Source organism: Anoplophora glabripennis, unplaced genomic scaffold (assembly GCF_000390285.2).
Source record: "Anoplophora glabripennis isolate ALB-LARVAE unplaced genomic scaffold, Agla_2.0 scaffold396, whole genome shotgun sequence".
Lineage (NCBI taxonomy): Eukaryota > Metazoa > Arthropoda > Insecta > Coleoptera > Cerambycidae > Anoplophora > Anoplophora glabripennis.
In genome coordinates this window covers 138,367-154,262 of record NW_019417435.1, presented here as the reverse complement: position 1 = coordinate 154,262, position 15,896 = coordinate 138,367, and the positions used below count along the sequence as shown (strand labels likewise).

The following is a 15,896-nucleotide window of genomic DNA, read 5'->3' as shown; positions in this document are numbered from 1 at the left end:
CTCGAAACATAAGGAGTTGTAAATCGACGACGTGGCAACCAGCCCGGAAATCATTCAACCACACATAGTACGAATTTTTTAAATATTTTTAAATTGTATTTTACATATGTAAATGAAATAATAAAAAATTTACACTTAAATAATGAAATTTTAGTACCTATAGAGCGAAATATAGTATAATTCTAACCTGCACTATTTTTTTGCTCATCCTCGATAATTATATCTCCAAGAGTAGAGGGCAGTTGTTCACTCTCGAACCATTTGAAAATAAATTTGTCCCCCTTCTCTTCCCACCGAAATCAGTCGGATAGTTCAATGAGAAAAATGCTCAGCTTTATATTTAGTGATTGAAAAGTGCTCAGCTGATAAAGTTAAAGATGCAATGCGCCCGCGCGCATAGCGATGTGCTGCACTTTCAACTCGTCAACTAAGCACTTATACACCGCAAAAACTTCAGCGGACAATTTTTTTCGTATAACTGATTAAGATGACTATTACTTTGCCAAATTGCAGCTTTTTCGGTATCAGTTTACCACCTAGCGCATATTTTTTATTTGTTTATGTGAAAAGCTGAAGCATAACCCCCCACTCTAAAGTCAGCTGATTGCGTTTTTTCTTTTGTTTAGGTATAACATAATTAACTTGTCGACAAAGTCTCAGCTTTTGCGGTATTAGTTTTTTTATTTTATTATCTTACGTGTTTGGGAGGCTGCTGCAGCTACACCCCCCGGAACAGCGCGAGCTGGAGGTCGATTTACTTACTAGTGATACCAAATGAAGCGTAGGAAAAATTTTCAGCTTTTGCCAAATAACTAACTCAAAACGGTAGCTGGCTCCCGGGCTATATATTTCTTGAACTTTACACACCTATTGTTTACACGCCACGAAAGTTGTTGGGTTCGGAGGGGACATCGGATGGTGACCTTGGATTTCACCTTGACCTTTAAGGTAATTTGAAGGTCAAATCTAATTGTTTAAATATGAATTTTGGACCCCAAATTCGGAAGGAGCACACAATTTTACGTTTAGATAGGTACTTAAGGCTGCTCTTTAGATTTACCTTTAAAGGTTATTTCAAGAATAAAATACTTTAAAATACTCACCTGAATATCTCGTCAGAGAAGCCACCAATCCGAAAATAACTGTTACGAAAGTTGTTGAGTTCGAAGAGGGATATCGGATGCTGACCTTCAATGTCACCTTGACCTTGACCTTCAATGTCATTTGAAGGTTAAATCTTAAACAAAATATTTTAAATTACGCACCTGAATATCTCATCACGGGAGCCACCAATCCAAAAACAACCCTTACAAAAATTGTTGACTTTGGCACAGAAGAAGAGCCTTATGTATCTATCTAAACGTAAACAAGCCTTAACACTTATCTAAACGTAAAATTTTGCGCTCTTTCTGAATCTGGTGTCAAAAATAGAAGTTCCTATTTAAAAAATAAGATTTGACCTTTAAATAGCATTGATGGTCAAGGTCAAGGTCACATTGAAGGTCAGCATCCGATATCCCCTTTCGAACCCAACAACTTTCATAAGAGTTATTTTCGGATTGGTGGCTTCTCTGACGAGATATTCAGGCGAGTAATTTAAAATATTTTGTGGCCCTGAAAGTTTGTCTTAACTACGTTATTAAGAGGATTAATCATTTAGATAATGAAATATCACCCAAGAACTAAAAAATACTGGAAATAAAATCTATAATACCTCATATTTAAACATCATATTGTTGCACAAACAGTCTGAATGTGTAAAACTACCAATTGATCCTGAGGTACTTCCATATCTCCTAATAAAAATTTTTCCGAAACGGTAGCAAATCTTTCAAAGGATTTAGCAGCTTCAGAATTTTCTTTGACTGCAACCATGTGTTCATCATTCATTGGTTATTTTCTATTCCACATTGTATATCCTCTTCCTTTTAAATTTTCTAATATTAAATACTCATCATTCTCTATTTCGTTAGTTCCATATATCCTAGCAAATCCAGTAAAACCATCAAGTATATTATTTTCGTTTTGAAAAATTTCAAACTCTCTTAATACATTATTGTAAACATAGATTTCTCTTAAATAAGATTTTCTTTTAAATATTCTATAGTCTGTTTGGAAATGAAAGAGAGTAATAAAACCCCGAGATAAGAACCGGCCATGGGCGTGGAAATATTTCGTTTCAGGTAATTATCGGGTAACACNGAGGATATTCGGAGCTTTAAAGCTCTGTACCGGCCAAACTATCCATTTTTGAGCTTTGTGGCCATTGAGACAATTGACCAGTATGATGAACTCTATCACATATCAAAAATTCAGGGAATTTTCCTGGGACCCAATTTCCATAAGATTTGTGCGGGGTCCTTTTTCAACTAAATATTTTGGTATAGACAACAACTGATTTATTATCCTATTTTTTATCTAAAAAAACTATGACAATCTAGTCGTCTACGGAGAAGAATGATTCGGATACTCGTTAGGATGTGAAAAATATCCCTATCTCCCTCTCTCTCTATGCATATTTAAAAACTGAAAATGCGCACAAAAATGATTTATGTTTCATTTTATCTTTTGAAGCTCGAAGCTTGTATAACATACAAATATCGATTAAAATTCCAGGGAAAATATATGAGCATTTGGTACTAGCTCTGAGACCACACCATCAACTAAATTTTCTTTTCCTATGTGAAGTTTTACTTTAAAGATGAAAAAATATCAGTTTTTTAACAATTATCATTTTATTTTGTTTAACATTTTTTCCCTGTTTATTTTATTGCATCTGTATTATGTATAGAACAATACGTATTGATTTCATGTGAAACATAAAACAATTATTAGCAATTTTAGATAAAATTTAATTAATTAATTTAATTACCACACCGTTAATTGAAAATTAATATTCAATTGTCTCTTATAGTAATATATTTTATAACGAAAATTTTAATATAAATCATTTAATTTACAAATAGAAAATCATACTTACCTATAGTCAAAGTTACTGTAGTATCACTGTATTAGTGTATTACTGTATTACTGGATTATATGTTACAGTTGTGTGTACACGAGATGAGGCAGGATAAAGAGGGATAATCCCCCTCGATCCCAAATCATTGAGGCCAATTTCTAGCCAAGGAATAATGGCGCGAGTTGTGTGTTGTGTAGAGACACTTTAAAAGGAAAAAATATGTAAAAAGCAAACAATGATGTAAGAAACAATAATTGTTCTATAAATAGAAGACATTTTGCGTTTCTTCGATATGAACTACAAAAAGAACTTAATAAGTGAGTAAGAGTGTTTTCTTAAAACTCGGTCTAACTTGATTGTACATATTTGTGTATAGGAAAAATAGCTTGTTATTCTTATGTTCAGTATTCCTGTTAATATATACATATACCGATCTCCTCTAGGAGCTGATTGTAGATGACGTCATCCAAATATTCTATACCCTATTTCTGAACCGAATGGACAAAATTATTTATTGCTTATTGTAATAATACAAAGAGGACAAACCCAGGTACGTATTCCTTTATAAGCAAGCAATAGCGAATGCTACCAAAAAATATATATATATAAAAATTGAAAACACGAATAAGGGAAAATTAGACAGAGAATAAAGAAGAAATTTACAAAATACGTAAATAAAGAGAAATGCAACTGAACAGTTTTAATAAAATTAGAAATATTTTTTCTTATCTAATTGTATGTCTTGTCAAAGAAATCTATTAAGATGCAAGAAATATAAACTAGTATATTATGAAAAGTCTTATTACAACTGACTATTAAAAGATGAGGAGAAAGACGAGGAAGGAGCATGATGAGGATGATGATGAGTAGGATGATTGGGATGACAATGAGGATGAAGATCAAGATTATTATTAAAAATAATGAAGATGATCGGGATAATAATCAAGAAGATGATGAAATGATGATCTTAAAAAATTGATACAAGAGTATCTCTGTTTTTCCAAAAGTTATTTCATGAAAACAGTCAAATAATGAAAAATTCATTAACTTTTTCATACAATTGATAATAGAATAGAAATAATTCCAGCGGTATACCTACTTGCTTTTGTAAAATAAATACTGTTTAAAGGATAAATGGTATTAGATTTTATTTTATTAAAAAAGTTTTTGTCAATTTTTTTTTAATAAAAAATAGTCATGCTTAATGGAAATCATCAAGTTTATTTCTATTCACTTGTTGTCCATCGACGGAAAAATAAAAAACAATATATTATTTATTAAAACGTGTTATTTAAATTACTTTTTTAAAAAAGTTTTCATATTGAATACCTTTTTGTATATACTTATATACAGAAAAGTATCCACGCTGTCAATTCAATATTAATTTTTTTCTAGAAGTTTAAGGATCCTGTAAAATGACTTCTTGTATATTCTTACGATGACTTGCTGATATTAAAGCGACAGGCTCTATCGAAACCTTATAGGGTAGCGGAAGAATGAATGGAGAGTTCTACGAGTATTGAATACCAAAAATAGTTTTTAAAATTCTCCGAGGAGACAGCATTGTGTCCAAAGTTATAAGTGGAATTCGTCAAAAAATCAAATAAAGTAAATCTACAGTGTGGAACAGACAAATGGAATAAATTCAGTATCTCAATGTCATATTTATAAAAAAATACCGAAACACATCGATTTTGAATTTTTGAAATGATATCCAGCAACGTAAAAATAACTCATTTGAAGTCTTCTTAATTAACAATTTTCTTGACAATTCATTATAACAAACAAAAGCATAAGAACTTACAACGTTTTGTAAGGCTAGTAAAAACCATTTCAATGTTCTTTTTCAATATTATCAACTAAAAAGGTAACGTAAAAACTTATCTAAATTTTATAAAAATAACTGTCTCATATTAAATCATTTTCTGACATAAAATTTATAATATCTGTAATTCTTTGATTACGCTGTTTGATATTAATACGTTCAAACTTAGCTGTTTCAGAATGAGATCTATCAGCACATTTTGAAATTACATGTGCATCTAACAACGTTAAGTTTATTGTCATGAGTCATGAGCAGTGTAAAGTCCATACTTCGCATATTTTTTCCAGTAGTACTCCAACAACGTGTAAGGAAACAACATTTCAACTTGGCATGAAACTTTTTGTAATCACGAAAAACTACGCAGCCAGTGCAAGCGAAAAAGAAATATGCCAAATCTAGAATTGGAGAACCCATCTCTGACAACTGCCAGTCCAGTAAACAAACTTTGGTCGGTTTTTGAAAATCCTGTCCATCCTAAAAAATAAAAAAAACAAAAAATAAAATAAACGTCTCCGATGTACGTATACAGAGTAGAATTAGTATTAGGTTATCTCATCCGATGATTAGACTATTAATACGCTTACAAATATTATGAAATATGTCCATGAACCTTTGTCCCCAAAATTGTATAAACCGATCTTTTTTTATCAGTTACGTAAATGGAAAATGCTTCATACGAAACGTATGGATAAATAAATTTGTAAACATGGGAAAATAAATATAGACTTAAATCTTCCGCATCCCAATTTATATGCCGGACACTACTTTCGTCGCATTTCTGATACAATATTGATTGATTCTCGTGATGATGACTCCATTGAAATTCCACAGTCGATGGAAATCCGCAGCAGTGTCAAATACTGCATTCACGAATTAATTCAAAATAAAATAAGTGATAGCTAATAAAATTTTGAATTTGTATTAATATAGCCAAAAACAATTTATCAGTATTGTTAAAAACTGGCCGCAGTTACATTTTAATAACTGTACCATTCAGAATATAATTGCAAGTCACAAAAAATGATTCTAAAATTTAGTTTTTTTTTGTTAAACTTCGATTTAATAACATTTCTATGATTATATTTTGTTTGTAATTAAGTTTCCAAAATATTTCCTTAATTTCATTATAAATTTAATCGATTCTGAAAATAAAGTGCAAATTTTTCATAATTACGTCTAGTTGTAAAATAATAGTATTTACTACTTACATTTAATGGTTATTGAGGCCCTCGAATTCAATACGATACTTTTCATACATTTGATACTCGTAACTTATAGCTATTATTAAATTTTCATTACATAAATTCTATAGTAGTTATTGTTTTTAAAATATCAATTCATTAGTCATTGGTATCTACTGTCTTGAATTATTTTATAATGTAGATTATTATTATTCATGACTATATTGTCCATGGAATAATTTCCTCAAGGGAGCGTTTTTAAGCGTAATTTTCAGTGAAGTTATAGCAGTCTTTTGACGAGGATTTTACAAAACCTAAGCAAGTTAGAAAAAATATCTCTTCACTGTGCCAGTCATACAAGTTTCCTCCAAGGTATAAAACATTTTACAAGCTAAAAATACATTCAGAATAAGGAACTATATTATTAGCCAGGGAGCCAGCGACCTTTTTCGATGACCAAAAGAGCAAAAGCTGAAAAGTTTTCATACGCTTCATTTGGTGTTACTAGTAAGAGGATCGACGCGCACTTCCGGGGGGTATAGTTGCGGCAGCCTCCCAAACACGAAAAATAGTTATTAGAAAAAACTAATACTGCAAAAGCTGAGACTTTGTCGACATGTTGATTATGTTATAAACAAACGAAAAAACGCAATCAGCTGACTAGAGTGGGGGGTTATGCCTCAGCTTTTCATCTAAATAAGTCAAAAATATGCGCTAGTAAACCGATACCGCAAAAGCTGAAATTTGGTAAAGTAGTAGTCATATTAATCAGTTATAGGAAAAAATTTGTTTTTCATCTAAATAAGTCAAAAATATGCGCTAGTAAACTGATACCGCAAAAGCTGAAATTTGGTAAAGTAGTAGTCATATTAATCAGTTATAGGAAAAAAATTGTCCGCTGAAGTTTTTGCGGTGTATAAGTGCTCAGCTGAGGAGTTGAAGGTGCAGCACATCGTTATGCGCGCGAGCGCGTTATATCTTTAACTTTGAGGGTTGCTTTCGCTGTACAGCAAGAAATAAAACGCTTTCCCAACGGTAATAATAAACTGTTTTATTGAAAACTATATTGTGGAAAAAGACGTGTTGACGGTTTGAGGATTAGCTGGAGAGTCGTTGGAGAGTGCCTTGTGGTTGAAGTCGGTCGTTCATGGGTACGCGTCTGGTGACCGGCGCCAGCAGCCCTTCTTGGAACGCTGGTTCGTCCGGCGGCGTCCTGCGGCGCTTTTGACGTTGTGCTTTCAAATATGGGTCACTTGCAAACATGTGTACCCACTCACCCCCCTGCCAGTATGGATGCCATCACGGAACTTGCAGTCGGTCAGGGAAACGGACCCTTCTACCGGACCTAGTGGTAATTGCCTTGGGTGTGGTTGGNCCCTCTTAACCCGGTTATGATGCTTAAAGTAGCCTCATGTTTTGAAATGCTGTTTTTATATTGTTTACAACCCGGTCACACAAAGTTTTTTTAAAAGTACACCTCATCATTCAAATATTGAATATAAGCACCAGTACTACATTTATTTACGATTTGCATACATAATAAGCTTTTATTACACTCTTTCATTTCTAAGCAGACTATAAGTGCCTTATTTTCTGTGGATTCTGATTCTTTTAGGACCAATTGAAGATTGTTTTTCTCACCTTTTAGGGTTATACTCAACAGTGATCCCGATTACCCATCTCCTTCTGAGGTTGCGGGTTGTATCTCTAATGTGCACGACAGAACGCCTTCATTTTGCGCAATAACTTTAATTCGATTTAATTAATCCTCAGTAATTTTTAAATCCATGGTTAAATTATTGATTTCTGCTTAATTAATACACACACAAACAATAACGACAACGAATTATTCCACACTCGCTCAAGGTTAACATTCATATTAAATAGATGTACAGGTATATTCATGCATTATATTATCAGTTTTTATCTGTATTCTAATATTGCAAGTTATTTCACAATATGTACCAATACCTACTACTACTGATTTGTTTTTGGATTCAATAAAAAACATAAAACACACCACAAAAATGAGTATGTTTTTATTAAATTGTCTAAATATTCAAAAATACTTCTAATATAAACCTTACGATGAAGTAATTGAGATATTCAAAGCAGAACTTTCATTTGCAAATAGTCCAATTTAAGATATACTGACATACATTTTTATTACATTTCCCTTTTACACAAACAACGTCACTTAATACTCGTATATACAGTGTGTACCGTAAACTTTTTTATTATCAATTTTTCGAGAAAAAGGTATTCTTGATAAAAAGTTTTCTTATATTGGGAAGCCATGGGCAGTAACCAAAGAAATCCTTAAATACGGAGTTTAGTCAAAAAAGCAGAATAATCACATTTTGCAAATAAGAAGACGGTATTTTTAACTATCTTACGTAAAGCAGACAGAAATTGTAAAAAATAAGTAGGTAAACTTTTATTTTAAATTGAATATAATATAAAAATAGCTTGTTAGAACAATTTCCGGGATGGTTGCAACGTAGTCGGTTTAGGTTTCTTGACATTTCGGGATACATATCGCTCTCTTCCTCAGAAGAATGTTTTTGAATTTTTGAAGAGCGATATGTCTCTCAAAACGTCATAGTCCAGTCGGCAGAGGCCGAAAAGTTACTGTTGGTGACATTTTCTTGATAACTCGGAAATAATTACACAGGAATACTTTAAATGACGAGTACAATAATAGGCTAATATGCTAACAATGTATTTTATCAGGAAAAAAGTTATTAACAATTTAATCGTGAATATTTTTTTTTAAGTAGTTTTCTTTAAATAACTCGGGATGACTTTGTACGAAAAAATGCTTAGGACATGATTTTGTTCGTAATAAAAATAGCTACAAAATGGCGGTGGTCCGATTACGAAATTTGCAATAACAAAGCCGTGAGATTGAAAAAACGGTATAAAACGTCAATTTTTTAAAGTTGCTGTAAAAATGTCAATTATAAACAAAAAGTGATAAAACTTTCGAAAATTATAGTTCAATATATATACAATAATGACCGAAATCAGGAGAACAAAACTTTTTGTTCTATGAGGTTTTATACATCCATCGGCAACTGAAACTCAAAACTTTACCAAATTTGTTTGAAGTTTTGCTGACACTTGAAATTTGGTATACACATAGTGTAAATATGCAGAAATCAAAAGCAATTTGCAAAATCCAATTATCTTCATTTTTGCAGATTTGGTAAGTTATTTATAGAAAACTACTAAAAAAAATTTTTTTCACGATTAAATTGTTAATAACTTTTTTTCCTGATAAAGTACTTTATCAGCAAATTAGCCTGTTATTGTACTCATCATTTAAAGTAGGCCTGTGTAGTTATTTCAGCGTTATCAAGGTTTGACACAGGCCGAACCTCTACCAACTGGACTATCAATAAACCTATACCGACGAAGTGGCAACCGCCCGGGAAATTGTTCTACCATTAACAACTGTGTATTCAACTTATCAACATCCAAGTAGTACACATTTTTCTAATCTTTTTCTAAATTCCTTTTACGCAGATTATTTCTTCGTTTATGGTGGTAACAGGTTCCTGAATTTTTTGCTTAAGTGAATCAATTTTATTGTTTGAATACACTTTTGCTTTAGATATCCCCATAAGAAATAATCTAATGAGGACAAATCGGGTGCCTGTACAGGCCAAGGTATTGGTCCATAACGTCCGATCCACTTGTTCGGGAAGTGAATATCAAGCTAGTTTCTCACTAAAAGTGTGGAATGGAATCCGTCTTGTTGAAATATTAGCTTCCTTCTGAACTCTGAAGTTTCGCTATCTAGTTCTGACAAAACAAAATTATTAAGTATTTCCAAATACGAATTTTGATTAAGATTTTCTTCCAAAAAGTAAAAACCAATTATTTTATGATATATTATGCCACATCAGACATTAACTTTTTTAAATGTTTGACTATTAGTTATGAATCCAAAATTTGGATTATCTTCAGCTCAGTATCTACAATTTTGAGAGGAAACCACGCTATTAGTTGTGAATTAGTAAATAAAATATTGTGGTGAAAGAATCTGTTTTCTCGTCCATTATTAAACAAAAGCCCAAACGACAAACATCATCTCCATCAAGCAATTTACGATTAAACACTGATTTGAATGGATAGATTTTGTTGTATATTAAAATTCTTTGACTATGAGATCTGCTAATATCTATGTTTTTTATCTCTTCTCGAGTGACATCTTTGGATTGTCTTGTACAGAGTCCATAACAACAACAGTAGCATCATCGTTATCATTGTATTCATTTTTTCTATTTAATATTCGTTACATCACCAGTCGAATTACATTTACATACTTTGAATTAAAAATGTGTATTTGTACCGACTTAAAAAACAAGCAAAAAGATAGGATCCCGTATGAGTAATAAAAATAAAATTATTCGGTGGTCAGTTAATAAAAATAAATATGTTATCTTATTAATAAAGAAAATATCCGTGGTAATTATTTGGTATGTAAGATAGTTAAAAATTGTGGCGTTTTTTTATTCGGATTACTGTTTTTTTCTAACTAAACCCCGTATTTAAGCATTTCTTGAGTTTGCAAACAACTTTGTTAAATACAGTTTTTAACGAAAACAAAAATTAAAGGCACTTTGCTTAGGAAAAACTTTTTAACACGAATAATTTTTTCTCAAAAAATTAACAATAAAAAAGTTTACAAGAGTGCAGTACCCCACCTGAGGACACACTATGTATATACACCGTGTCCACCTAGTGCACGTAAGTCTAATATCATTACAATATTTTTCCCGACAAAAGAACGGGCGCAAATCTGGTATTTTACATAAAAATGGGTCTTTTGCAAAAACTACGCAACTTAGGTATAGGGAAAGCTATTAAAAAATTGTAGGGTCTACAGAAAGGCATCTAATGAAATCATAAAACACAGGGTGTTCTATTTGAAAAAGTCGAGGTTTTTCAAATTTTAAATTATCAGGTTTGGCACGATTTTGCCCCCTGTATATCGCAGGTCAACTTTTGATATGTTTTTTGAAAGAGCCATTTTCACTCTACAATTCCTGAAAAGACTTAATTTCTAGCTGTCATACAATTATAATTAAAAAGAAAAACATAAGAAAAAAAAATGGAAAGTCGATTATGTCGAAAACTATCAATATTTTAATAGGGATCATAACACAACGTCCCGTTAATTTTTCACGTAGAATTCGATAATGCCGTAAAAAATATAGGTTTCCATTTAAAAAAATTAAGTTGGTACCTGCCCAGGAAAAACTGAACATCCTGTATATGCAAATATATTTTCATTTTGTGCAGCTCGGGAAAGTAGGCAACTCTGTAGAAAATAAAATTAAGTTATATCTTTTATTAACCTAGATATTGGACTTACGCGCACTAGGTGGACACGGTGTATACCTATCTATAGTTCAGACGTAAGCGAACAGTAAATAAAACTAAAGTAAGTTCTTTATTTCATCAAAACTTTTACATACAACGAACAATACCTACTGTACCGGAATAATATGCTTGCTTACTTACTACCTACACATCTTCGTTTACAACAAGAACAACCTTTTTTGTACGTTTACATCACTTTATTATAATTACATTCATTAACAACATAATTTAATAACTTTCAACTATGAATTAATAATAATTAATGAAATTGTACTCCTAAATCAATTCATGTTCTGCCATAAAAGTTACAATATCTAAAATTCTTTTGTTATAGTCGTTTACGTTAATACCGTCATAATTGAAGGTTTCGAAAATAGATTCGTTATTTTTGGCTGCGTCTTTAAGTGTTTTAACTTCATTTTCTTCACTTAACATCACCGTTATTACTATAAGAGCTATGTAGAGTCCAAACTTTGCATACATTTTCCAATGGTGCTCCAATAACGTGTAAGGAAATATTTTTTCAGGATCACAGGACAACTGTTTTAAATTTTCCGAAACAGTTTCATGATATATTTTAAGGTATTTCTTATAATCATAAAAAATATCTTTTGAACCGCAGGCAAAAAAGAAATAAGCCAAATCCAAAACTGGAGACCCTGTTTTTGATAACTGCCAGTCGAGTAAACAAATTTTTGTCGGCTTGTGGGGATTTCCATTGTCCTAAAAATGAAAGAAGTATAAAATGAACGAAAAATTTCGGAAGGGGGTATAATATTTATAAAATCCTCAAATAGATACACTAATGGTTACATAAAAATACGTATGCAATTATATCAGATTTTATTTATATTATTCACAGAATGATGAAACAGAAAATTAATGACTAAAAAATATTAATTTTTGTTTCTGGTTCATTTAATACTGTTACCTATCACAAACACTGCAATGTCTAGGAAGATTTGGAAAAAGTGTAATTTATTGAAACTGCATATGATGACATCGTATAATAAAAAATAATTAAAATTTACATAGGTATTAAAAGAAATATTATTCATTGACTGAAATTATGAGAACAAACCTTAAATAACACGTAATTCCTTTGTTTGTTTAATTTATTTGTAAAATATATAAGTACAACTTGTTGACATATAACAAGATCATTGAGCTTAAAAACTACTACTGATTATTATTTGTTACCCAAAACACAGTTCATCACCTTAGTAACAGGTTGCGAATAAAAGATTATTTGATGACTTCTTTCATTCTCTTTGTGTGACATATCTCAAAAGTTCTAGATCTAGTTACGCGATAGGTCATTTGTTGTTCCTTTTTCCTCTTTTTTGATCTGAATTAGGTTTTATTACCTTATCAGGACGACATTTAAAAATACAATAAAAAACAAAATAATTAAACATATAAAAATGACCACCTCTAAAATGTAGAATAAAAATATAAGCAACTAAATAAATTGTTTAAATTATTAAATTATTTATTAAAATAATTGGAAAAGAACAAAATAATGAAATATTGTGTCGTAATCTGTATATTAATAGCTACTGTAAACATTTTAATTAATGATTGATATCATCAGTATTTTTCAGAAAGGCTTTTAAATTGCCAGTCTCAATACTCTCTCAGAAAATCAATATTATTATGAATTAAAAAATAAGAGCACCTAGATTGGATCCCATGTTTCATAAAAAAACATTAAACCTGTTGCAAACTTACCGCATTAAAATTAATTATCGTACTAATTTATTGAAACAAATTCTTTGTTAAAATAATAACCAATTTACACAAACTAATAATAATTCAACATTGAAAAAAAAGATAATGATATTATAATAGGGTTTATATTGGCCTAAATTTTATGAGATTATGTTGGAAAAAGAACATAATACAATGGGATTTATATTGTCTTAATTAATAGATGTTGAACATTCTCTTTTAGAACTGTGTCGTATCAATTACAATATTATTAAATCAACAATATAAAACTGCTAAAAATGATATTGATGATTCATGAGAAATTTAAAAATAGCTTTCATAAAAAACAAGATTTAATCTAAAATCTAATTCAGAAACCGATAAAGTTAGGCGTCCTAAACAAGAGTACATTTTTTATGTAGAATTGAATGTTCTTTTAGATTTTTAATTTTATTTAAGCATAGCTCAACAGATAAAAAAAATATGTTTTGATTTACCTAAATAATACGGTGAAACTAGCGCCCTTTAGGAGCACCGTCGAAATAAGCTTCAAATTCGTAATTATATCACCAAAAAACTCAACACTACCAATTTCCAGTCATGCTATCAAAACTTTCTCAATTATTAAGAAATTGCAGAATAGAATTTAAACCTTGAACACTCTGTATTTCTTAAACCAACGACATTCGTATAAGGCATGATGAGCAAAAACATAATATTTTGGTGTCTAGTATCTCCAGCTTAGTGTTGACCCATTCTTTCTGACTCACCCTGTCTAACGTAAGTTAGACACGTTTTAGATACACCATTAAACCCTTCATAAGTTTTGTTTGAACTTTTTTGTTGTTATTACCATAGCAACACCAATATGAAGGACGCCATATTGAAAATTTTAAATTGTCATAACTTCTAAATGCCTTGTTCGATTTCAATAAAAAAGTACTCATTTTAAAAAACTATTAATAAAATTTATATTCATGATATGGGAATAAAAATATTATTTTCCTGCGCAACAGTAGACGACGCTAATTAGAAAAGTTTTGTCATTGTCCCCGTTTACAAAAAAAATTAAATGCAACGATAAACTTTTTTCCATGACTTGATATACCATCTATTAAGAGAAACAAATACACAAACCGGAGGTCGATATCTTTGTTCCTTTTCAAGTTATTGGTAAAATAATGAAGTTGTGCTAGAACATCATCCTTTATTTAGTTCTCTAAATAATATTAGCATAGTCCAAGCCAAAATTAAATTGTAAAACTATACCAAGCTTGTCCTCAAAAAGTACTTGTTTTATTTTGAAATTTGTTTAACTTCCAAATTTTTTACTTCCAAATATCTGAGTATTTATAAAGATTATTGTTTCCATAACGAGGCAGGCTATGTCCTATGAAAATTGACAAATGAAAAATTATGTCAAACGATATGTGAGAGCTCTTGCTTCGTTCAAAATTAGTCTCATTTGTGTGAGAAATGATTTATAGTTCTGAAAACGAAACCAAATTGATTTTGAAAACTTATTGAAATACGTGTTACGATTAGGTATACTCTTTATTTTTATAGTGAAATATTTAATTACCCTATTTATCCTATTTTAACAATTTTTTAAAGCTTCATTACTGGCAAAATATCCAAATAAACAGAGTAAAAAATAACTTGTTCTCATTGTTACCTTTTTATTTTACGAGATCATTTCAATTAAAATAAAAAAATATATATTTTTTTAGCCAAGGTAGCTATAAAATAACAGATCAGATACAACACATTTTTTATGATTTTGTAAATATGACCAAGCTAATGAAGTTTATCGTTTATCAAAAATTTATGGATGAGGACAGTAGGGAAGATAGCAAATGAGCACCCTGAAACAAAACACTTTTAGAAAAATATCGCTTTAAACACATTACTTTCAGCACGCTTTATCTGAATTGTTATTGTAAAATAAATGCATATTATATTCTTCTATTATATATTAATTTAAACTTACCTCATACTTAAACATCATATTGTTACACCAGCAGTCTCCATGATTAATAACTATTTTATTTTCTGGTCTGCTATATTGTTCGAATAAAGTTCCAAGAGAATCAGAAAATCTTCGTAAGGCTTCTGTAGCGTAATTATCACCTTTAACTGCTCTAAAACCTTTACTTGTATTAATTTTCATTGAGTGCTCGAACTCTTCTTTGGAATGTGAATCTTCAAATATATTGCTAAGATCTTTAGTAAGTTCTTCATACATTTCAGGATCCTGGTCTCTTATAGCTAATGACATAGCATGGAATTTTCCATATTCGGAAAATACTAATGCTACATGTTCCGCGTCCATTGGAACTTTACGGTTCCACAACTTATAGCCAACTTCCTTCAAATTTTCTAAAATTAAGAATTCTTTACAGTCCTCCTCGCAGCTACCATATATTTTTGGAAACGCACTAAAACCATTCTGCATATTTCGTTTTCTCTGGAAATTTTCAAATTCCCGGAATATTTTATTGTAGATAAAAATTTCCCTTAGATACGCCTTTCTGATCACAATTTTCTTTCGAAGTTCCTCATTGGTCTCAGCTGTTTTCATTACTAAATTTAGCTTCTTGGGTTCACTAATTATATTTACGGTTGATATAATCCCCAGGTAACCATCACCTTTCACTGAACCAGATTCAACTTCCAACACATAGTCACTGATATTTTCATTTTTAGCTATTTTTCTTATGCAATCATTTTGTTCTGCTGTTAGTTGTGGACTCATTATTTATTCAGATATACGAACATTCACTGTAACGTTAAATATACGTCTCAGATGCAATCGCTCACTACTGAC

At 30.8% G+C, this 15,896-nt stretch overlaps 1 protein-coding gene across 1 annotated transcript; it reads right to left on the bottom strand.

The window, feature by feature from the left end:
* Positions 1-11,410: 11,410 nt before the first annotated feature.
* On the bottom strand, positions 11,411-15,896 carry LOC108908703. The gene is made up of 2 exons (XM_018712818.1): positions 15,060-15,896; positions 11,411-12,082 (listed from the first exon to the last, which is right to left on the bottom strand). Exons 1-2 carry the CDS (start codon positions 15,822-15,824, stop codon positions 11,636-11,638), a joined length of 1,212 nt encoding a protein of 403 aa, XP_018568334.1. The 5' UTR covers positions 15,825-15,896; the 3' UTR covers positions 11,411-11,635.

Bases quoted from the DNA above. Each gene is read 5' to 3' on its own strand.
- LOC108908703 (XM_018712818.1), bottom strand. From the start codon at position 15,824: ATGAGTCCACAACTAACAGCAGAACAAAATGATTGCATAAGAAAAATA. The intron at 12,083-15,059 runs GTAAGTTTAAAT...TTTCATTTTTAG, and splicing joins ATATGATGTTTAAGTATGAG to GACAATGGAAATCCCCACAA.